Source organism: Mchenga conophoros, linkage group LG7 (assembly GCF_057382185.1).
Source record: "Mchenga conophoros isolate Kocher_MC1m ecotype Shallow Benthic linkage group LG7, M_conophoros_male_GT1.1, whole genome shotgun sequence".
Taxonomy (NCBI): Eukaryota; Metazoa; Chordata; class Actinopteri; order Cichliformes; family Cichlidae; genus Mchenga; species Mchenga conophoros.
The window spans coordinates 53,385,570-53,409,401 of record NC_140532.1 but is presented as its reverse complement, the minus strand read 5'-3'; the positions used below and the strand labels follow the sequence as shown (position 1 = coordinate 53,409,401).

General features: G+C 41.6%; 3 protein-coding genes across 6 annotated transcripts in view; all 3 read right to left on the bottom strand.

Moving 5' to 3' along the window:
- LOC146571129 (electrogenic sodium bicarbonate cotransporter 1-like) overlaps window positions 1-773 on the bottom strand; it is a 35,047-nt gene extending 34,274 nt beyond the window's left edge. For 3 of the 4 annotated variants that reach the window (XM_085280131.1, XM_085280130.1, XM_085280132.1), the window contains exon 1: window positions 429-773. In XM_085280131.1, the coding sequence (XP_085136257.1) occupies window positions 429-448 (20 nt within the window). In that variant the 5' untranslated portion in view covers window positions 449-773. The remainder of the gene's footprint in view (window positions 1-428) is intronic. The other variant, XM_085280133.1, reaches the window with a different exon arrangement.
- A 126-nt stretch (window positions 774-899) lies between these two features.
- On the bottom strand, window positions 900-13,142 carry dck (deoxycytidine kinase). The gene is made up of 7 exons (XM_085280135.1): window positions 12,915-13,142; window positions 12,507-12,622; window positions 3,263-3,456; window positions 2,867-3,014; window positions 2,596-2,711; window positions 2,163-2,262; window positions 900-1,566 (listed from the first exon to the last, which is right to left on the bottom strand). The coding sequence occupies exons 1-7, from the start codon at window positions 13,003-13,005 to the stop codon at window positions 1,540-1,542; spliced, it is 792 nt and encodes a 263-aa protein (XP_085136261.1). The 5' UTR covers window positions 13,006-13,142; the 3' UTR covers window positions 900-1,539.
- Window positions 13,143-14,653: 1,511 nt separating this feature from the next.
- Window positions 14,654-23,667, bottom strand: LOC146571127 (MOB kinase activator 1B). The gene is made up of 6 exons (XM_085280129.1): window positions 23,369-23,667; window positions 22,166-22,332; window positions 18,944-19,037; window positions 18,049-18,182; window positions 16,922-17,085; window positions 14,654-16,816 (listed from the first exon to the last, which is right to left on the bottom strand). The coding sequence occupies exons 1-6, from the start codon at window positions 23,380-23,382 to the stop codon at window positions 16,739-16,741; spliced, it is 651 nt and encodes a 216-aa protein (XP_085136255.1). The 5' UTR covers window positions 23,383-23,667; the 3' UTR covers window positions 14,654-16,738.
- Window positions 23,668-23,832: the final 165 nt, after the last annotated feature.

Below are 23,832 nucleotides of genomic sequence, written 5' to 3'. Positions count from 1 at the left end.
GCCTTGCGCTCTCCTCCTCTCTAATTAATAGCGACAGCTTCTTGGAAAATAGATTAGCCCGTTCATAGCCACGGTGTGTGTCTTATCTATCCAAGGTTGTCGCTGGAATGAATGAACGCTTTTCAGAAAGATCAGTACTCTTATAAATAGCTTGCACGTGGCGTTACTATGGCATGCCATCAGCGATCCACTAAACTCAGAAACCACAGAAGTTCCAGCTTTACGCACACTGGCACAATGCTTTGAACGTGACTACTTCGTTTTCTAGTGAGCGACATTCCTGACGCCTCGTTCACCGACTCAACACTTGACAGGAAACAACAAAACAAATCTCCCCAAAAACCCGAGGACCGAAAGCTACGAGGTAAAACTTCAAACGTGCATAGCTTTTAGTTTCACAAGTTAACACTTGACGATCAGACACTTACTTGCTCTTGTCGGAACTCATGGTGACAAGTTTCCCCTTCGCGGCTGATCAGCGTGGCGTCCACCTGTCCTCCTCGTCAGTTTCGAGTCGTGCGTGTTTGAGAACGGTTGCCTAATCTAACTGCTGCGCTCCCAAAGTGCCTAAAACTAAAGTACGTGAGCTGCGGCTATCTCGCTGGGATGATTTCTGCGACCCTACAAATCAAACCTAACGCGAAACGCACAATCCACATATCTAAATGGAAACGCACACGCAAGGCCAAGGTAACATCTTGTCCAAAGCGCCTGTTTGGAAGTGCCACGGGAGTCTTTGTGTGTAGCGTTTCTTTCCCCATATTTAAAGTACCATCCCTCCTCCTGCGTGACGCCACAGGGGCGGAGGTCAGACCATTAGCGCTGGGAGGCGCGCAGAAGACTAAAACTTGACAAATTGGCTCCCCATTACTTCATTAAAACAACTTTGACCATAGACAGAAACATGCAAAATCAGTTTTTTATTGCTTAACAGGAAATATATAAACAAATCCTGCTAACAACATTCTAAAAGTTACACTTAAATAATTCATTTGAACACTTGCTGAGGATGGGTATTTATTTTGGACCCGGAACTGCCAAAAAGAGCAAAAGCAAACAAAAAGTCATGAGATGTTTCCACCTTGGTGATCCATTCTACTCTGTGCTTTTTAAAAAGGCATTAAAAGTAAAAATGAAAGAAGCTAATGTCAGATAGCTTTAGTCAAATCCTATTGGAGCTACCAGGTCAAGGCAGGCTGAGCGCTCAGAAATAGCCGGGCAGCTTTAATGGAGACTGGCGACATCTTCTGGAAGAGCTGCACAGAGTGCCAAGAAACATTTGGAGCGGAGAAAGAACACGTGTGACACTTGATTTTGTGCAATCGGTGGGGGAAAAAAAATAACAAGTTTACTGTCATTGTTATCAGTGGACATACATTACAATCTCATTTGTGCACATTAATGCTGATAAATACACAACACTTAAAAAAAACAACAACCAAAAATTTCTTTTCTTTTCAGTTATTGAACAGACAAGTAACTGTCATTGTCTATGCTTTAAAAGCCATCCAGTCTTCACTCTTTTCTTTGTGGTGGTGCTCATAGCGTGCTCAAGAACTCTTTGACCTACAAAAAAGCAAAAAACAAAAACAAAAAAGGCGTCAAATTAGCATTAAAATCTAAACCAACAAAGGCACAGATCATTACTTTGGATTTCTTTTCCCCTCCCCTCCTTGGATAACAGTTGGGTTTATGTAACAGCACCAAGTTGTGTGTGGAACAGGGTTTTTTGTGTCTGATGTGAAAATAAGTGCCTGAGTTAACCACAGCTGATAGCATCAACATGAAACTGGTTCATGAACAAGCGCAGTGTGTGTTTACTCGAGTAAAAGTACCAATGCCAGTGCTCAAGCATTTTATTGCATCACTGAGCCCTGAATCACAAGAAACTCAGTCTCATGCAGCATTTTGCCCAAACTGTCTTCTTTTATAACAGCAAGCGAGTAAATTTGAAACATCTTTTTACAGCACTGTGTTTTGACACAGTGCTGCTCAAACCTGTTGAGCCACTCGTTGCTTATTTCCATTTTGCTAGGAAAATGAGGCAGATGCAGCGATTTATTGAAACGTGCAAAAACATACATGGAAATACAGTATATGAAAAGTAATGAAAGCATTAATTGATGATTTCTGATCTTTACGCAGGCTGAAACGGTACCAACCTTCTCGATCATGTTAGCACATTTGATTTTATCTCCCTTAAAATCTTCATTCACGTCAAGCGTCATGACCGGCACGTCATTGAGATACTCAAACTCCATGCTGTGGGAAGACATGATATAGAACATGCAGTTAGAGATGTTATAGTTTCCCACTGTGGGAAACTGCATACTGTTTTTAATGAAATGAAGACATTAAACTTTGTAAGGAAATGTACACATGATGGAGCAAAGAAACAGCCCGTCACACAAAGCCAATGACGCAGATGAAGATCACATGTATCGCTGTTCGAGCCTTCGCTTCCCCCCCTCCAGCTGTTGCATGAATGGGGGAGTAGGGGGTTTCCAATGCTTATTCAAAGCCTCTCCTATCATACAAGTACATCTGTTTTCCTCATATAAATGCACACAGTTTCTGACTGAACAGTCTGCTTACGTCAGGGTCTTGTGCTGCAGCCAGCTCTCGTGCTTGAAGTGAAGTTTCTCCAAGTACTCCGGAGGGATGTCTTGCTCTTCCTCTCTACCTCTCAGGTGTAACCGCTCTAAACATCTCTGTACACCAAAGAAGAAGAACACTGTGAACTTTTTGCTTATTGTGAGCTTTATTATAATTTTTTTAAATCATGAATGATGAAAATTGCAGAACTTTCTATTAAAGGACACTGTCATTTAGGTATAAACGTGTGCAGTACAAAGGAGGAGGTTACCTCTGGTGAGGCTCTGAGGTAGATAATGCCATCCAGCTCAATGTGCTTGCCAAACTGGTTGTGCAGCCACCCATGCCAGTCCTGGTAGACGGACCATTCGGTCTCATTCATGCATTCACTCTCATATAGGTTGGTTGCAAAGATGTACCTAAGATATAATGAATCCAAAAAAAAAAAAGGATGAGCAATTCTGTTTCATTTATCACAGGATGTTTTAAATTGTAATTGTTTTGAGGGGTTAAATAAATCAGAGGCTGGTTTCTGTGGTGGGAAAGAAGTGAATTCTTACAAAGGTTTCTAAAGCCTGGTAAAAATTCCTACACTGTGTTCACAGTGAAAATTTCTATGAGAAAAATATTTTTATCAAGCGTACATATTCATCAATAGGTCCGATACCTGTCACTGTAGATGGACCGCTCAAAGAACTGCACAGGATTCTCAGCCTCTCTGAGCTTCCCGTTGGCTGATCTGATCTGGGCACGCACCCGGCTGATACAGGCGTAGCTCTGGAAAGTGTAAGCCCACCGCCCTGGCTTCTCGTACATCATTTGCAGGACGTTCCCGCCACTCCTCTGAGATGCGGTCAGCTCCTAGAACATAAAAATCCCATTGTTTCATTTTACACACCTTCATGACTTAGAGATAATAAATGCAGCCTTTTGTCATCATGTGTAACAAAAAGGTGAATCACTGTAAGCTGTGACATAGCCCCATTGTTAAAAAAAAGGCATGTGATGAATACATGGCTAAAGCAGCAGCTATTTGATTTTTTACCAACCAAGCTCTACTGATGGAAACTCTTTGCACACGTTTCTTTACCTTTCCCCAAAATAACATTTTTTAGATCTTGCAAATATCAGAATACAACTTTATGCCACATATGCTGTCTTTTTAAAGCACTGAACTCAGGTCCTTTAAGACAATCCGAGGCATCTTACTTTATACAGTTTAATGTGTCATATACGAGTGATAGTTATTATTATTTACCGATGTATTGTAAATCATTTAAGCTTTGTCTTTTGCTGAACAAAGCTGGCTTTTCCATAAACATCTTAGCCCACATTTAGTAAGTGAGTAAATAAGAAAAGCACTAAACCATTTTTCTAAATTTGATTTGTTCCTCACTGGCATTGCTCTCCAAAAATACTTGGTCCAGTGACTGGCAGAGGGCGCTTTGACCACTGCCTTTAAAAGTTGTGGCAGTAGTGGAGACTTGTTGAGGACCCTTGAATGGTTCAGCAGAAGCAGTGTATTCTGATAGTGCCTGCATACTATCATTTTACAGCGTGCCGACACCATTTTGCACTATTTATTGGATTACCAACAAAAAGTGTACATGTGAGCTGATATGATATATTTTTATTTGAAGTGTTTACCTTCTTTAAACTGGCCACTAGCAGTAGGTTTTCCCCCCCCCCACATTCTGCAACAAATTGCAACTAGTGGTAACTAAATGGCCACCCTGAGCTTGAGGGTGTTGCACACTCACAACTAATTTTAATTGACTGCAGGGCAACTGCACCAGTTGCCTGATAGGAAGCAACCTTTCTGCAAATGTAAAAAAGATAAATGTGACTTCCTGTCTACGCAGACGGCAACAAATGTGTGGCTTTCAACCATTTCATTCCAACCATATCAATATTGAACAAAAAACTATGTATTGTTAGTATATATGGTCCAAATGTTGATGAACCCTCATTCTTCCACGGTTTTTTTAGTGCACTCTCTGAACACCTTGATTGCACACTCATTCTTGGCGGTGACCTCAACCTTGGACTAAATGAAGAAATGGATAGGCTCAACACAACAGGAACTCAGCGTAATTGGCAGTCCACAAATATAATCAAACAGTATATGAACGACTTTGGTCTTTGCGATGCATGGCGCTCTCTTCACCCCACCAGTAAGGAATATACTTTTTTCTCGCATGTTCATCACTCTTACTCTCGTCTGGATTATTTTTTGGTCAGCAGCTCACTGCTGTGTGACATTTCAGACACTGAGATTCATCCTATAGCTGTCAGCGATCATGCTCCTGTATCTTTAACACTAATGCACAAGAATAATACTACGCCAAGTAAAAACTGGAGATTTAATATATCACTACTTAAAGATGAAGACTTTATTAAATACTTTAAAAAGGAATGGACTTCATATTTAGACTTTAATGACACTCCCGGAATATCTGCTTCTGTTCTATGGGAAGCAGGGAAAGCTGTGATGAGAGGTAAAATAATTTCTTTCTCATCACACAAAAAGAAAGAAGAAAACAAAAATATTCAGGAATTAGAAAAAAAACATCAAATCACTAGAAGAAGCCTACGCGTCCCACCAAGATCAGGAAACATTGAACAAAATATGCAAAACAAAACTAGAATTAAATGAAACTATTAATAAAAAAACACAATTCCTTATACAAAGACTTCGCTTGCAGAATTTTGAACACAGTAACAAATCAGGTCGATTTCTAGCTAACCAGCTAAAAATAAATAAAGAAAAAACAACTATATGTGCTGCTAAAGATTTATCGGGGAACACAATATATGATCCTGGAAGAATAAACAACATTTTTAGGGATTTCTATGAAACTTTATACTCACCACAAATAAACCCATCTAAAAATGAAATTGATCTGTTTCTTGACAACGTAACTCTTCCAAAATTACTAGACAGTCAAGCAATGGAATTGGATTCGCCACTGACGCCAAGTGAACTCCAGGAAGCCCTGATAAGTATGCCCAATAATAAGGCTCCAGGTCCAGACGGCTTCCCTGCAGAATTCTACAAAGAATTCTGGACAATTTTGGCACCAGTATTCCACAGCATGTTGCAGGAAATCGAGGAAAAGGGCAGACTACCACCAAATATGAATTCTGCCAACATTAGTCTCCTGCTAAAACCAGGCAAAGACCCTTTATTTCCCTCAAGCTATCGTCCAATTTCTCTTTTAAATGTAGACCTTAAAATAATCTGCAAAGCTCTCTCAAAGAGATTAGAGAAAATGACCCCCCTCTTAATTCATCCTGACCAAACTGGTTTCATAAAAGGTCGGCACTCCTCAACAAACACTCGTAGATTACTTAATTTAATAGACTACTCATACGATAAAAACATCGAAGCCATAATATTATCTCTAGATGCAGAAAAAGCATTTGACAGAGTTAATTGGAAATTTTTATTCGCAACTTTACACAAATTTGGTTTTGGAAACTCTTTCATAAACTGGATAAGAATATTATACAATTCCCCAACGGCTCGTATCAGAACAAATGACCAGACATCCTCCAGCTTCTGTCTCCTGAGGGGCACCAGACAGGGATGCCCACTCTCCCCCTCACTTTTTGCAATTTTTATCGAACCTCTAGCAGCAGCATTTAGACAGGCTACAACAATTAAGGGCATAAAATGTAAGAACATAGAACATAAAATCAGTCTCTATGCGGATGATGTGTTGCTTTTTCTGCAAAACACACAAACCAACCTCTCTGAGGTAATTACTTTAATAAACTGGTTTTCAAGAGTTTCAGATTATTCAATTAACTGGCCAAAATCTACAGTTCTCCCCATTAACTGCTCCTTCCATAATTCTTCCTCTGCCCCACTGCAATCCGGAAATATTAAATATTTAGGTATTAATATCTCTCCTAAGCTTTCAGACTTAACTAAACTAAACCACATCCCACTTCTAAAGAAAGTAGAAGGCGATCTGACTAGATGGAAATCTTTACCCATATCACTCATGGGAAGGGTCGCCACTATAAAAATGATGATCTTGCCAAAAATAAATTACTTATTTTTGATGATCCCTAACAAACCATCACAAGATTGGTTCAGATCTCTGGATTCATATATTTCCAAATTCCTTTGGAAAGATAAACCCCCGCGTATTAGCTTAAAAACGCTACAAAGAACCAAGGATAGAGGAGGATTAGATCTGCCTAATTTTCACCAATACTTCTTAGCCAACAGGCTTCAGTTCATCTCAGAATGGTTAAAACATACCTTCTTAGTTGAGCCCTGGCTAGATGTTGAACAGGCACTATGCAAGGATCTAGAGATTTCAGACCTACCATTTATTAGCTCAAACATCAAAAGACATGAATGCTTTAAAAGTATCAACATCAGCTTTTCTCTAACAGCATGGTGGGAGTTTCTAAAAATAACGGCGTCTTCATTAATCCCATGCAAACGTACACCTATCTGGAATAACCCTGACATATTACAAAACAATAATATGATTAATTTCCCAGAATGGAGTTGTAAAGGAATTAAATACTTAGAACATATATTAGAGGGAACAGAATTTATTCCATTTGACAGACTAGTTGAACAATATGGGATCAACAAGACAAGGTTTTTAGAATATCAACAAATTAAATCCATAGTAAAAAAGAAATTTAACCTCAGTCAAGTTGAATTACAAACACCACTAAGTGCGGCACATTTTCTTACTCTTAAATCCCCCAAATTATTACCTAAAATATACAGAACACTTTCTAAATTAGATGAATCAATATCCCTTCCTACTGCAAAGTGGGAAGCAGATTTATCAGTCAACCTAGACCAAAACTTCTGGTCTCAGATTTGCTTAAAAACTTTTAAATTAATTAAAAATCCCAGTCTGCAATTAATACAATACAAAATACTTCATAGAGTGCACTATACAGGTCATCGGATGTTCAAGATGGGCTTTACATCTTCCAACAACTGCTCACACTGTCAAGGCAATACACCAGACAATTACATCCACGCTCTTTGGTTCTGTCCACCAGTGCAGAAGTTTTGGCGCGAGATATGTGAAGACTTATCAAAATGTCTGAAATGTAACATTCCAACTTCCCCCTTAGTGTGTTTGTTGGGCAGCTTAGATAATGTCACTTCAGAAAAGAATATAGCCCATAAGATCTTCACTGCCCTATGCATAGCCAAGAAAACAGTCCTCATGAACTGGAAAAATAAAAATAATCTTAATTCTAACCAATATAGAAATTATCTATTAGATTACATTAGTCTTGACACAGCCTCTGCCACCACATTAGATCAATTGCTCTGGGCCCCTTTTATCAGCTCCATCACCTAGTGGGGGTGGGGGGTCATAGTTTGGTCCCGCCTTCACTGTTGTGATTGGTGAGGGGGTAGGGACAGGCTTAGGGCGTCGGGGGGTTCCCCGGAGGCATCTTCCTTGGGGGGCTCAACCCGGGGTAGCGGTCACGTCCGGTTGAGGGCTCTGTTGGCTCTCAGGTGACTGTTTCCTCGCGGCTGCGTGCAGCGGGGCTAGGGGAGGGTCTGTGCTGACGGACGCGGGTTACTGACCTGGCAACCTGGCTGCCCCTGGGTGGGTCCGGGATGGGCGTGAGGTTCTGGGGGCGCTCCGTCTCTGGGCTGGGGCCCAGGCCGGGCCTCGGGGGCTCGGGTCCTGGTTGGTGTGTTGCCGGGGTTGTGGGCGGGTGGGTGCATGGGGGCCCGGCCCTGGAGCAGGGTGCCGCCGGTGCATCGAGCCGCCTGGGGGGCTCTTCAACTGGTGGGGGGGATGGTCACATCTTGCAGGAGCTTTCTTCTCTCAGGAACTCTCTGCAGGAGGGGGAGATACAGGAGAGGTGGAGGAAGATCTCAGCCTGGGCGTTTACCGTCTTATGTAGTCTGGAAGATGTGTGGTTGGTGGGGTGGGTGCAGTTTTCTCTGTGGTGGGGTTGGGTGGACTGTCCAGGGCTCTGTGGAGCCGGGGGGCGCTACTGCACTGGGCCCCGGTCTGATGGGCCTGGGCCCCCCTTCCCTGGCGGGTCGCGGAGGGTGGGAGTGCCTACTGGGGTCAGCGGGGGAGCTGGCCCCAGGGAGGGGTTACCTGTCCCTCCCTTCCTTCCCTCCCCATCTCCAGCTGCCTCCCTCTTCCCGCTCCTCCACAACCACCCACACATGCAGGGCCTTGGAGTAGGGGTATGTCACCAGGGTGCAGAGGAGGCTACCCCCCCCCCGTCCCCTTCTGGCTGCCTCTGCCTCAATTTTATCCCACAACTTAGACATTCACATTATTCACACTCTCATTACACATACATATAGGATCTTGGGGGTGGGCACAATCACGGAGTCCAAATCACCATCAGGGTGTATACCTCACCCCTGACGTCGTTGCCCACCTCTCAATTTTAAATACACTTAGTCATTGAGGGTTAGCAGGAGGGACTATGCGCTTACCTGCTGCTCCTTGGCAGGTAGCTCCATGCCCTCCTGGGTTTTAATTGCACCTTAGAACACATATGCATCAACACTACAATGAGCGGGTGGAGGGAGGTTTGGAGTCTTCTCCCACCCCCATTCTCTGCGGCCTGCTGGAGCGGGAGGGCTAGTAGGAGGAGTTGGCCGTCCGACTGCGGTCTGGGGTGTGGGGCCTCCCTGCTGCTGCGGAGTCGGGGTGGTCTGCCTCTCCCCACCGCAGGGAAAAGGGTAACACCACCTGGGTCTGGGTGCAATTCCCCCCTCCAGGGGCAAGGGTACCTAGACCCGGTTTGTAGAGTACGCTTGGGGAGTGTGATCGTGTGTACAGCGTCTCTTTATGTCTGTCTCCACGTTGGTTGAGTGTGGAGTGAGTGCATATGAGAGCATGAGGGTGGGAATGGATGTTTGTGTCTGTGTGTGCCTGTATGTCTGTGTCTATATGTCAGGTTGGGTATCAGACGCCACCTCTCTGGGGACACCTCAGGCCCTCCAAGGTTTGGAGGCCTATCTCCACCCACCACCACCTCCCCTGCCGGTGGCGGACTCCCTCAGGTGTCGGTGTGTTGGTGGTTCTTTGTATCTGGGGGTGGGCGTCCGGGTACACACCGGCTCACTCCTTGGCGGCCGCTTGTCGGGGCCTGGGGCCTGGGGCTCGCTCGGGCCCCTTTGGAGGTGGGGTGCCCCCGGCCTCTCGGCCTAGGGCTCGGTCACTCAGGCGCAGCTGGGGGCCGGCGGAGCTCACGGGCGCGTCACTGCAACTCCCCCTGACTTCTGCTCCGCGGCTGCTGGGCGAGCCCTCATCTGGGACTCTCCTCAGCTCTTACTGGGACAGTGGCGCGGCTGCCCCTCTGTTGGTCTTCCATGGTCTCTTGTGTTCTGGGGGCCTCTGGATGTCTGGAGTTTTGATCTCCTCCATACCCGCTTCACACCCTGGAGGACGGGGCTGTGGCCCCCCCACACTCCCTAGCAGATCATTACATGGAGAAACCTTTGGAATGCAAGCATGCTGATCCACACAGGTATGCACACATGGGTATTCACAGACGCGGACTAAAGCTTTCTTGGCTGCTGCCTCAAAGCACACTGTGCGCTGTCTATCTTGCGTGCTGCACAATATCGTTTATTACTTAGTAAATACTGATATCTATGACTAGCTAGTTTATTGTGATGGTGCTTTGTTTTCTCTATTATTATGTTGCTCTTTGTTGTTTGCTGTCTCCTCTGTTTGTTTTTGTTTGTTTGTTTGTTTGTTTTTTTTTCTCCATACAGGTGACCCAGGAGTTTTTTTTTTTTTTTTGTCTCTCTTCCCCCCCCTTCTCACCGTCTCTTCTCCCCTTTGGTTTTCTTTCTTTCTCTCCCCCTCTCTCTCTCATTCATTCCCCCTGTCCTATTTATTAAAAAAAAAAAAAAAAAAAAAAAAAAAAAAAAAAATGACAAAGGATGAACTGAAGCTCTGCCATCACGTAATGTCGCATACTGCTGTTTCTGATGTCATTTAGAAAAAAAAAAAAAAAAAAAAAAAAAAAAAAAAAAGGCATGTGATGAATACATGGCTAAAGCAGCAGCCATTTGATTTTTTACCAACCAAGCTCTACTGATGGAAACTCTTTGCACACGTTTCTTTACCTTTCCCCAAAATAACATTTTTTAGATCTTGCAAATATCAGAATACAACTTTATGCCACATATGCTGTCTTTTTAAAGCACTGAACTCAGGTCCTTTAAGACAATCCGAGGCATCTTACTTTATACAGTTTAATGTGTCATATACGAGTGATAGTTATTATTATTTACCGATGTATTGTAAATCATTTAAGCTTTGTCTTTTGCTGAACAAAGCTGGCTTTTCCATAAACATCTTAGCCCACATTTAGTAAGTGAGTAAATAAGAAAAGCACTAAACCATTTTTCTAAATTTGATTTGTTCCTCACTGGCATTGCTCTCCAAAAATACTTGGTCCAGTGACTGGCAGAGGGCGCTTTGACCACTGCCTTTAAAAGTTGTGGCAGTAGTGGAGACTTGTTGAGGACCCTTGAATGGTTCAGCAGAAGCAGTGTATTCTGATAGTGCCTGCATACTATCATTTTACAGCGTGCCGACACCATTTTGCACTATTTATTGGATTACCAACAAAAAGTGTACATGTGAGCTGATATGATATATTTTTATTTGAAGTGTTTACCTTCTTTAAACTGGCCACTAGCAGTAGGTTTTCCCCCCCCCACATTCTGCAACAAATTGCAACTAGTGGTAACTAAATGGCCACCCTGAGCTTGAGGGTGTTGCACACTCACAACTAATTTTAATTGACTGCAGGGCAACTGCACCAGTTGCCTGATAGGAAGCAACCTTTCTGCAAATGTAAAAAAGATAAATGTGACTTCCTGTCTACGCAGACGGCAACAAATGTGTGGCTTTCAACCATTTCCACAGTTAATTCCTGAATGATCACAAACAGTTTGCATGTAATTGCAACCATGATCCTAGTCTGTCCGTCTTATGGCAACATTCCTGGCAGGTTTTACTGACAGCGTTGGTATACTCGATAATCTGGTGTTGCAGCACAAAGTGAAAATACTGGACAAGACAGATACTGACAATCTTATGAACAAATCTAGCAAATCTAACAAAGGTAGATTTGCCTGCTGCTGAACGCAAAAGAAGCACAAATTAAAGTTCACTCGTTTGAGGACATCACTTTTGAAAAAAGGTGATAAATTGCAGTATATGTTACTGCAATACAATCAAAATAATAATTAAAAAAAAAAATCACAATAACATCATATTGTGGTAATATATCGTGGGTTGTCTGATGATTCCCACCTCTGCTGGGCTGAATGAAAACTGGTAACAATGAAGGATCTACCTAACTTATTATGAATGACTGGTAACTTGTATCCAGTCATCCATAATATAACAACAGTGCAAATGCAACACACCAGTCACTTGTTTAAGCATTTTTGGTTGATATGGAGAAGAGTATCTCAATATCCCTCTCACTGCTTGGTAGCTGGGGGTAGGGTGGGGGGATCCTTATGGCATGTAGAGACCATGAATATTAGGCTGAAAGTGAGGTTACAGGTCGCCAGTTGTGTGTGTGTGTGTGTGTGTGTGTGTGTGTGTGTGGGGGGGGGGGGGGGGTCAGATGTTTGGCCTGATGATGATGATACATTCATCCGCCCACAGTGGGACTATCTGTCCCTCTGGGTGTGTGGCCACGCAGATACTGTATAAGGGCAGACAGCAGCTGCACTCTAAATACAGATGGGGAGTCTCCCCAGTTATTACGTCTTCCTGAATGCACGATAATGTGCTGGTTATTAAATTACTCACAAATTTGTCATAAACTGACAAGAAAGCAGATTTTATGTAAACATCAGAAAAGTTTTTTTTAAACGACTCTAATATAGAATCTTATTTTAATACCTCAAAGTCGCTGCCAGTTGTTTGAACATTGCACCACCTGGCGATCGGCTCTGGTACCACCTCCCAGTCCGCGCTCTCCTGCTCCAAGAGGCGAACAAAGGTAGATTTGCCTGCCGCTGAACGCAAAAGAAGCACAAATTAAAGTTCACTCGTGTCATATAGCGTACTGCATAGACCTAGCTATGCGTCACACAGGTGCAATGTCGTTTAATATTTTCTTAGAAGAAGAATAGTCTAGTAGCAAATTGGCGGCAAAAGTAGTACATTAGGAGTACATCGTCTGAAGCTGTATACTGTTACACACAGGTACCCCGAGCAGCACCTGACATCCATCTGCGGACATTAAACCTTTACACTGAACTTTTTGTTTTGTCAAATGTGACTTTTGCAGTAAGCTGCAGCACTCACCGATGTTCCCCTCGATAGAAATCCGCTTTATTCTCTTCTCCATCGAGTCGTTCATTGGGTCTGGGCATGGCCTTTTTGGAGTAAAAGACATCTTCGCAAAAATTATTAAATATTTTTAAAATGATCTTTAAAATATTCCTTAGGATGTTGCGGCAGCTGCTAGGATGTCAGCTTGTTGTTTTAGATTTCGCGCTCAACGTTAGGAAGCGGAAGTTAGCACAGCCGTGTATCCGCCCCGGAAGCAGCTGTTGCTTACGTCAGTAATTAAAAGAAGAAGAAGAAACAAATGTAACTCCCAATTCATTCAGAAATGTTTAACAAATGAGCTGTCACGACTTTCAAGTACTAAATTATGAAGTCTGTCACGTATGGATGCGTAAACACGAGTTCAATGTTGTAACTGGTGAGCCGTGCAACTGTTTTTATGCTGATATCTACAATAATGTAGTCCAACAGTATTTTCAAATATCTAATTTCATTGTATTTTATATGTAAAATTTGTTTAGTATAAAAAAATACACACATGTTTTTAGTAAAAAGGTTCAAAATATTTCTCTGAACTGCATTAAAGACTCAATGTGAGGTAGAAGTGGGTGGAACCAGAGCCATGAATAAGTCATTCAGGGGATCGATCTAAAAACCAATAATATCGATAAGAACGCTGGTATTGGTATCAGACTGATGGTTTGTTTCTGTGCTCCAAGTTCAATATTTAGCCCATTGAACTGTATTATATATTTTTTTATTCTTTTGGCAGTGAAAAAACCCCATCAAACACGCTATGAAAATTGTCTGAACCCTTTCGTGTTGATTGCCACATCTATTTTATTAAATCATGACACATTGCTCTCCTCTACATAAACTGCCTTTATAGACGGCAAGACTGTCCCTGTATGTACTTCGCATGAGATTGATAACAAACTTGCAGCATCGCACAGCATTTACGTGAGCAGTGCAGGTCAATTTAGAGACTTGGGGCTATTTAAGTTTTATTAGATGTCTTCTTTCATTGAGAACATTGTACTATAGTTTAAATGCAGTTATTCCATGTTACACACCTTGACTGAATAGCTTGTATAACCACTCTTAGCAGCAATAACTTGAAGCAATCTTTTTCTTATGACTTTATCATTCGCTCATGTTGTTGTGGAGGCATTTTGGCCCACTCTTCTTTACGACCTTGCTTCCGTTCAGCGAGATTTGTAGACATTTACTTACATTTATTCACAGTTCTCTTAACGCCTCTCAACAGCATCGCAGTCAGGTTGAGGTCTGGACTTTGACTGGGCCATTGCAGCACCTTGATTCTTTCCTGTTTCAATAATTGTACTGCTGAGCTTGGGATCATCATCTGGCTGCACAGCCTCACATATTACTCCAGAATACTTCAGTATTCAGGGATGTTCTTGGTCAACTCAATGACTGGAAGGTGCCCAGGTCCTGTGCTGAAAAACAGCCACAAGACCAGGGCACCTTGATAAAGAGTAAAGTGTGTCTTATTGGATAAAACACATATTGGCAAAGGAAGTGATAAATTGCAGTACACTTTACTGCAATACTATTATTGCTATTGCACAATAATGGTGCCATGTGATTTAAACATTTCAGAAACTCAAAATACCTAACCGGGAAAGTTTCATTTTGATAATAGTTGGGTTTCTTTTATTTTCTTAAAGACAGACACACACAGACACGAAAAGCAGGATAAAGCAGTTTAAAAAAAAAGGAAAAAAAGAAAAAAGGTTACAACTGTACTTGAGTACAGTACTTTATTAAATGCTTTACTCTGATCACCAGTAGCGCTGAGCTCACAGTACATAATGAACATACAAGTTTTTCAAAGAGTCAAGCCCACCTTTATTTGCCTTATAAACAGCATAAATCAATTCAGTAGCATTGAAAACCCCTACCAAGCCTTTATTTACAGACAATTCACCAATTACTTCAGTCGAGGAGGAAAAACCGTAGGCAACAGGCTATGTTTCGGGCATTTCATAAGGATGAGATGCTTGCAGGATGACCGATATTCTATTACATTTTCAGATATCTGGTGAGCAGTAACATTCATCATAATAAGCTAAGTAAGTTGGAAATGAGAAGATACTGAACAATCAAAACAAACAAGATTTTAATATCCAAAGAAAGGGAGAAGGAAGCAGCCTCTAAAAGGTATAAATGCACTCGTTTAACCAAAAACTATCACTCCATGCTTACTGAATCTTCCAAGACGTGTCTAACTCTCAGTATTTACACATGTGCGTTTATAAGTGTTATACCTCTGACAAATTTCAGATATAAAATATTCATGTCACCGTTCATTTTTTTTTTTTTTTATAACTTAACCTGACAGAGAAGCACTTCTGTATGCATCCTTCACCCAAACAGAAGACCTATAAAGAAATCTCAATATTGGATATAAAGTATGAATGAGCCAACTGGCATCCCCTTTTAGTGTCGTGTCAATTATTGCATAGTCAAAAACTACACTTTGCGATTGGAGAAAGGTACATGAATCTCCTCTTCGAATCACCACAACAACAAACCAGTCAAGAAAGAAAGCAATAAGAAGTCTCACTTGTGCCTTTCAGCTGATTTAAGAGGGAGTTAAATGAAATAAACTATGGTCAGTCACATGGTACAGCTTCTCCCAAAGCACAGCCAATCCATGTGGGGGTGGGGCATGGGGCAAGGAGGAAGAAAACATTCAAAAAATAGAGATCAGAAACACTGTTCAAAGTGCTTTACAGCCAGTATGATAACAAGGGATTCTGCTGTATCCAATTCATAATGCTAGCATGTCTCAAACAGTGGAGTCTAAACACAGATTTCTACATCTATTTCCCTACAATTTCGGGTTTTTCATCCCTTCAAAGTTCTTCTAAAACCTGTTACTATTTCAAAGTTTTTGAAGGGGAAAAACTAGTACACAGGGACATGTTACTAGACCATGCTACAAGATTCGTCATTTCTTAGTCCCTGCTACAGCATAACATCATTCTAGCTTCACTTCTATGTCCTTCACAACACATTCATGTATCATAGCCTGCACATTATAAAACTTGGCCAAAAGACTTTATAACTAAATAAAGTCGACGAGGAGCAGAAGAAATAAAGAAATAATTCTGAGCCAAGTTACAGGACACATAGGGAAAAAAAATAGGGGTGGGGGTGTAAGAAGCACAAACTTAAAAGGGACGTGGTGAGGAAAATTGAATGAATCAATCACATCAGTGTTATATGGCCTTTGATATACTAGGGCAATTATGAGCCATGCTAGGCACTTAGGATTCTTTTGTGACTGATGTTATGATATTACAGATGTGGACAGTAGCAAACCTAGATCAAATCAAATCAAGATCCTTCTATGTTAAAATAAACCAATAATATTCAGTTATTTATCACACCACCCTATGATACAGCATCTCTGCTTAATCGCTGCTCTCTTCTATGATGGAGCTGGAACCTAATAGTATGTTATCTTAAATTCAAGTGGGACAAAAACAAAACATCTGTGCAGTCAGGTAGAAAATTAATAAACATATATCCATCTTATCTTAAAGTAAGCCGTGATAGAATATAAGGGAAATTTCTTTTTTTCCCCCCATACAGCTAATGTTAATCTGTGGTTTGCTCAATTAACTTAATCCCTGATAGCATTAGTCCTGGTGCCTTTAACCTAACAACACCCTTCCTTCTTCCTGGCCTTATTAAAAACATTTCCCCAAATGGAAATAGTACATACTGCATACATATAGCCAGGGTGGGGGTGGGTGGGTATCTGTGCAAAAACTAGAAGAGCAATAAAATAAGGATTACAGGGCTGTTTATCTATCCTTGGTTGTCAGTTTTTCAATCAGCTCCTGTAGTGGGACCAGCTCTTTCCTGTCAATGAGGTTGAACTCCTGTGAAAGACAAAAGAAAAAGGAGCAAGCATTACCCCATGACTCGACACGCTACAGCCCTTGTTGGCAACGTGCCGCATTAGTCAGATATCAGGGATTCTTTACCTGAACAAAAAAGATGAAGTGTTTGAATGATGTGTTGAGGTGGGCCTCCTCTTGCAGCTGCATGACGGAGTCAAAGTGCTGGTGGTAGATGTGGGCGTAGACCCTGAACAGACGCTTCAGAATGGTCTTCGCCACAGACATAAAATTACGCTTAAAGGGCACGCCTTGGGAACAAAAGAAAGAGAAGGAAAGTGTTTCGAAAAAACACCAGAGAGCTCGACATGCAGCTACATTACAGTCTGCCAGTGAAAATGCTGCAGTCTGCACAGGCAGGCCACAGCATGATCTTAGGGAAGCACAAAGAGTGATGAAAGCAACACAGCAACACCTCATGTTCACTGTGCCGAGGATTCATCTGCAGGAAAGAAAGTTTTAGTTTCAACAATAAACACTAAACTAAACTGCTGCAGAGCACAGAGGCTTCTACAGAGAGCCACCTACCGTACAAGTCAATATAGACACTAGGACGAGTAAATTAAAGCTTCAGATGCTGAACAAATGAATGCACGCTTATTGAGCCCCGAATTGATTTTAACATGTGTGCAATGGGTACTTCATCACAACACACACCTCCAAGGAACCTTGAAGATGCTGGCAGGTTTTGAGGTTATTTCTGGCCAAGTGAACAACAGATCATAGGCAATGGAGTGAATTGTGTACCTCCAGGGCAGCACACTCACCACTTCTACTAATATGTACTGGGTCTATCAGACTGCAGTTTATGCTGGCTGCCATTCAATAGCAATAAAACTCCACCTTAGACTGCACACGCCACAACTAGTTATGAGGCTGATAACTGTAGGTATGCAAATACTACCACTTAACAATCCTGTACACTGTCATCCAGGAAGATCTCTAAATGTGTTAGGTTATTACATAAAATTAAAAAAGACAAATGCACCGCTACATTTAAATAAGGAAAACTTGAAAAGTTCACATTTCTGCTAAGTTCATCATTTCTATTACTTGCATGCATTCATTTTGCGTGGGAGCTGGATTTCTCTGGTAATAAAAAAGGCTGTGCATGTATTCTGAATCTCCACACACCTTATTGTTTGATGTACGACATGTGCATTAAAACGATAACTGAAGGTGAAGGCTGGTAGAAACTACAAAGTGAATCATACCGATCTTTGAAGGGAAAAGCGTCTCATCGTCGAGCTGGTCTTGCACCCAAGTCATGAGGTAATCAATATACTTGGGAGCAGAGCATTTGATGGGCTTCTTGATGTTGGTTCCATCAGCCCAGTGGTACTCATACCTACAGGAAATAACAATGAAAAACACACTGAGCACATTTATACCAAGAGGAATTTTTGGCTGACTCAAAAGAGAAGGAAGAAAATCCCGAGTGTTATAACAAAAGCTTAATTGAGCATAATGAATATTCATGTTAATCAAATTCTCAGAAACAGGAGAAAAATGATTTCTGCACATCTAATGCACACATAATCGTGTGTTTTGTTTGTTAATAGGTGGATCTTTAAACGTAAACTTCTGTATATTAAATGAAAGGTATGTTATCATGCGATTGTTTTATTAGTATGGCCCAGCTGAGATCAAACTGGCCTGTGTGGCTCAGTAACTACAAGCACTAATCACGCTTATGCGAGCAGTCCCTAGCCAGAGGCCCATTCTGAGCAAGGAAAAACCCCGTTATGGTCTCCATCTGGACTTATTCAACACTGATGTAATCAACTGTAGCAAAGTGGTCTTTCTCAATAAGCAGATAATATACAAGTTGTCCTGGTTCGAGTAAGAGTTGATGCTAGTCACCAAACATTTTCTAATAGGCGTTTTTTCCTTTGTAGAATTAAATCTAAATTTTTATCAGCACATAAAAGACATCTGCTGCAAATCTACCGTGACAGCGGGAGTCCAAAACAAAAAGATCTATGTCACAGGGTGTATACGATTATGAAGACAAGTGCATTTTCCAAATCCTGACCCTGCTCAGTCTCGTCACACAACAAAGACTGAAGAATAGCCCATGGGCTAGTTTTATGAGTTTTAATCACTTACTTAGGACCAGCAGACATGACTGGACAGCTTTCCTCAGTGCAAAAATCTGTGATGGTGCCATACAGCATGTTGATCTGGTTGAAGAAGTCCACAGCTGGAAAAATGTGAAATAAAGAAAAACATTAAAATTGTGTTTAGGCAGCTTGTTTTCATTTCTAGTGCATCACACACTCCTGTGTTAGTGATTTGCAGAAGGCCTCCTTTCACCTCTACTCTGTAGTTATAATAGTGAACCAACCACTCACATGTGCACACTTGCTAAACAAACTTGATACCCCCAAATATAATTTTCAGAGTCTAAACTTAACCAGCATGTGAAAGTGGGAGGCAAAAAACTGAAAACAGAACAGAACACAAAACTCCCATTTGGACACAAACCATGGTCAAACAGTGTGGGGACTACCTCCTTGGTGTTAAGGCACAGACACGAAAGGACACTTTCACACCTCCTTCAGCAGTATACTGCTTGTACTACTCCCTTTCATTACTTTTAACTTTTGGCAATATATTTTTCTGTTCCCACAATGGTTCCAGCTTTTTGGTAATGGCACTATTATGATTATGATGATTATTATTATTGTGGGTGGAAAAATTTGCAGGACAAGTTATAAATTGGGCACCAATAGTGCGTCAGTGAAAAGGGTTACTTGAGGACATTTCTGCAAGGACAATATTTGCTAACAGAAAGGCAGTTTCTGGCCCTGGGGATGAAAAAGTGTTGCTATATGACACCAACTGTAGTGTTTGCCAGCACCGATTGCTGGCATCAGATTACCCCACAGCACTGTGCCTATCCCTATTTCACCACCCAGGCCAAAACTGTAGACCAGTGCACAGTCCAGTTATCTGGCACAAACTGTGCTACAACTCATTCCCAGTGGCATACAGCCAACTTTGGCTTCCCATCAGTTGGGGAGATCCATTTTAAGCACTGGCAGCATTTGGGTTGAGAGTGTAACTTAAAAATCCCATTGAAAAAACAAAACGCACACACAAAAAAAAAAAAACCCATACTGACCAGTTGTCATGGCATGTGGTTTGTCAGGTTCACTTTGAGATCCCTTTAAAAACAAAAAACTGTCCAATCATAGTTGACAGAATATTTTTGTATGCTGCTGTACAAAGCCAATAGTCCAAATTCCTGTTTATGCCACCAAACATACTGATGTGATTACAGCCTAGAAATGAATATTCCAGCGTAGAGCAGGGCGATATGACCATGCCCCGACAATCCATCAAGCGGTGCAGGTTTGTAGCTTAGCAAAGTCGTACTAAAACATCTGACAGATTTACGAGTGCCGTGTACCACATAAAATCTTTTCCAGGTCAGTAAACACAACCAGAATTCATACATAAGGCACACGGGATTATAAGGGGCATTGTTGATTTTCAGAAAAATCAAAGCATTGATTTTAAGTGTGCCATAGAGCTAGCATGCTCTACCAAAAATAGTGCTTTGTTGTTTATTGAACGGACGAAAGCTAAACCAGTTCAACACCACTGAAGTTGCAGCATTTTTACAAACCAATTCTGGTTCATCCGTTTCATTCGACGATCCGCTTTCGCCCTCCTCATTCTCCGTCGCAGCAATGCTTTTTCCGCCATGTACATATGAAAACAAAGGCACTGCGCATGCGCATTTTACCCATATTCTATCATGATATTTCATTCTCTTATCGTTGCCCAACATTATACTGGTATTACCGTGAACGATATGATATGATCCAGCCCTATACCAGTGAGAGAAAGCAGAATTATCTTAATGATATAAAATAGACTAAAAATTCAGGAGCCAAAATCCGTCTGGGGAATACCTGATGCTAAGCTCTAACAGATGAACCTCAAACCTTTTTTCTGTTTTCATTCATAAAGCTAATAAGAACCCTAAAATGATGTAACAGTCAGTGATAAAACGCTATCTCTTCCTGTGGTCCTTTATTTTCCTGTAATCTTGCTTCAGCCTCTTTATTTTCACCCACATTGCTTCACTGTGTCACGCATACCCAACAGCAATTTGAGGGGGAAATCCTAGCAAAGATTTCAATGTAATGCTTGGGCGAGGCAAAACTGCATTGCATTTCCTTGTCCCACTCAAAGACTCAAAGACACGACTTCACTGTCAACTCATTTCTCCATGCATGGTTCCACTTTCAGGGCTAATGTTAAGAGTTGCTGTAGCCAATGTTTGACCAACATTAGCGCTTTTCTGTCGACTGTGTTACTCACTGTTCCTCTTATGTTTGGAAAAGGTCTCAAAAGGATCACAATAACGCATTTCTAAGTGAAGACACTGGAGAAGAGAGGGTACTACCTCCAACAGTTACTATGAAATAGTTCCTAAAGGGAACAGATGGGTATCCAGCTAGGCAATTGGTTAAGATACTGGTCAGATTATTTCCCCATGTTCAATTGTACCTGGAGACCTTTTACTGCATGCCAGTAACTTCTCCTTCTACTGTCACTATCCATCCATTCATCCATCCATCTGGGGTTGAACAGCTGCCACAGGACTGTATTGCTATCCAGTACATGCAAAACAATCTTAAAAACATGAAGTGGACGGCTTCTCGTGAACACAGATCATGTGAAAAGTCATTTGTGCTTGGTGGTGGGAGAAGTTATTGCTCACAGCACTTTTATTCTGACTTCACTCATTGTGCAAGCTGCAACAGCTTGTGCAATACTAGCCAACCTTGCTTCTACCCCTCTGTGAATCTGGAGAGCACAAATATTAGGAGTGCAGCAGCGGTGGCGGCAGCAATTCAGAGGTGCAGTTAACAAAGCTAGAAATTGGGCACGCCTAAAATTTTTTCTTAAGAAAGCATCTGACAGACAATCACGTGTTAAAAGGCTGGGCTCGTGATTGTCTCCAACCCTGAAGGCTTTTTGACGCATGAGGATTTAAGCATCCACTGACCATTTGTCTCCTTTTAGAGGAAAGTAAACAAGGCGCTCACAGCACAGACAATAAAGTCTATTTAACATTCACGGTGGCTGCTCTGGCATGAATGCACATGGTCTTTGGAAACAATGCCAAGATCTTACAGCTTGATAGTTCGCTCGCAACTGACTCATGATTTGGACTAATTAAGAGTCAGGAACAAGACTTGAAGATATTAAATGTTTTTCAGAAGTGTGCTGAGCCCCTTTAGCCAGGAATCTAAACCTAAAATAAAAGGGTGTATCAAGAGAGAAGAAAAATAAATAAAACTCAGTGCTTACTGTTGACTGCGACCCACTCATTTAAGTCTTCACCCTCAGGCAACATGACTGCCATGCGCAGGTTTCCACTCCCCAGAGTAGCCTCTGCATGTTTCAGCAGCTCATACTGATGAGAACCCTCCGGGATGTTCTTCTTGGGCTTGAATGTTTTGGATGAACGATTTCCACTGTGTGAGTCACACATAAAACCGGAAGACAAAAGGTAGAATAAACAAAAAGACAGAAAGATATGATAAGAAATCATGAGGTCCCCGAACACTAATGTGAGGTGACCTTTCAAAAAAAAAGTTGTGACTTTCTTAAAAAGATGTCAAAGGGAGCTTAAGCTCGTTTGAGTTTAGCAGAATGTAAGTGGGTGTGTGTGAACAGTGTGGCCCCTCTCTGTATAATGAGGCTATTTGTAGAGGTACTGTATTCAGTTGATCTCACTGCCCCATTAAACAAGAATTTGTGAGTCCTCACAGCATGGGTTGGACACACAAAATAAATGTTTAATTAGAGCATCCTCTAATGGCAAGATCCGACCCAAAATATCCTGTAGCATTTCTGTAATTCAAAATAAGTATGTGCCATTATCAGGATACTGTTGTTCTTCATTAGCCATTTCCTTCGAGCCTCCCCATATATACCAAGTACACAAAAATTAAGATGACAACAACAATAGTAAATCTAGACCTCATCTTCTTCAATCTAACTACAAACTATCAGAGTAGGTGTGTCTGACGTTTCTCAGCTTACCTCAAACAGACATTATTTTAATAGCTGGCTAAATATCGACGACATACTGTGGTGTTACTTTGCTGCGTTTAGCGGTAGCAGTGCTGTGTTAGATTAGCCGGTGGCATCAAAGTGTTTACACCAGCAAATATCCAAGTCACAATCAAAACCCTCCATCTCTCTCGAGGCAATTTGTCAGTGGACCTGTTCTAAGTAGGTGAAATTTCTCTTTTGGTCAACTGTAACCACTAGCCTTAAAGTACCGATGAATATGCGATTAGTATTGATTACAATTTGAAAGTGTAGTGAAAGCTACAGAAAATAAGGCGAATCAGTAGCAGTCCGAGGTACGTCCAGGAAATAGTCTAAGCCCTTGAAACGCTACGGCTAGCTAACTTTCTAGCTGTTGCAGCAAAGCTGGCATTTCCCAAACACGAAGCTAAATGGCGAGACAAAATAAGCGTGTATCGAAAGGTTGTAACTCACAAAAGAAAGCTCATGTTTCCTCGGGTCGCCGAAAAAAAATCCCTTCTTGGAAAACAGCCGATAATAAAAGCAGAGTAAAGGCAGCCCAAAAGGATTGCCAAAAACTCTAAAGCCTCGCACTTCCTCGGTTCTTCTCGGGCTTAGTCGTGTGGTCCTTGTTAAACATCCGAAAAAATATAAATATTAACAGAAATAACTACCCACTAGTTTTTAAAAAGGGGGGAAACAGATGTATTTTAAAGACAGACCAATCTACTAGCTGCTGTACGCTGGGAGGCAGCAGCGCACTGACTGCAATACTCACTTCTTCATCTAACCTTGAAGGCAGAGAAGACGCAGTTCTACTGTGTGCTGCCATCTAGTGGAACAAATGGTTCAGAACTACTGTTCTTTCCTTTGAATAGGAACATTTTAAGCAAACATGTAGGCTACTTTCTATATATTATATTGAAGAATAAAGTAAT

Coding starts and splice junctions, on each gene's coding strand:
- dck (XM_085280135.1), bottom strand. CDS start 13,005: ATGTCTTTTACTCCAAAAAGGCCATGCCCAGACCCAATGAACGACTCG. Junction 3,457..12,506: donor CAACTGGCAGCGACTTTGAG/GTATTAAAATAA, acceptor TTTATGTTCTAG/GAGCTGACCGCATCTCAGAG. Junction 2,712..2,866: donor ACCTCAGAGCCTCACCAGAG/GTAACCTCCTCC, acceptor TTTGGTGTACAG/AGATGTTTAGAGCGGTTACA.
- LOC146571127 (XM_085280129.1), bottom strand. Junction 19,038..22,165: donor TGAGTGGGTCGCAGTCAACA/GTAAGCACTGAG, acceptor ACATTTTTCCAG/CTGTGGACTTCTTCAACCAG. Junction 17,086..18,048: donor GCTTTTCCCTTCAAAGATCG/GTATGATTCACT, acceptor TTTGTTCCCAAG/GCGTGCCCTTTAAGCGTAAT.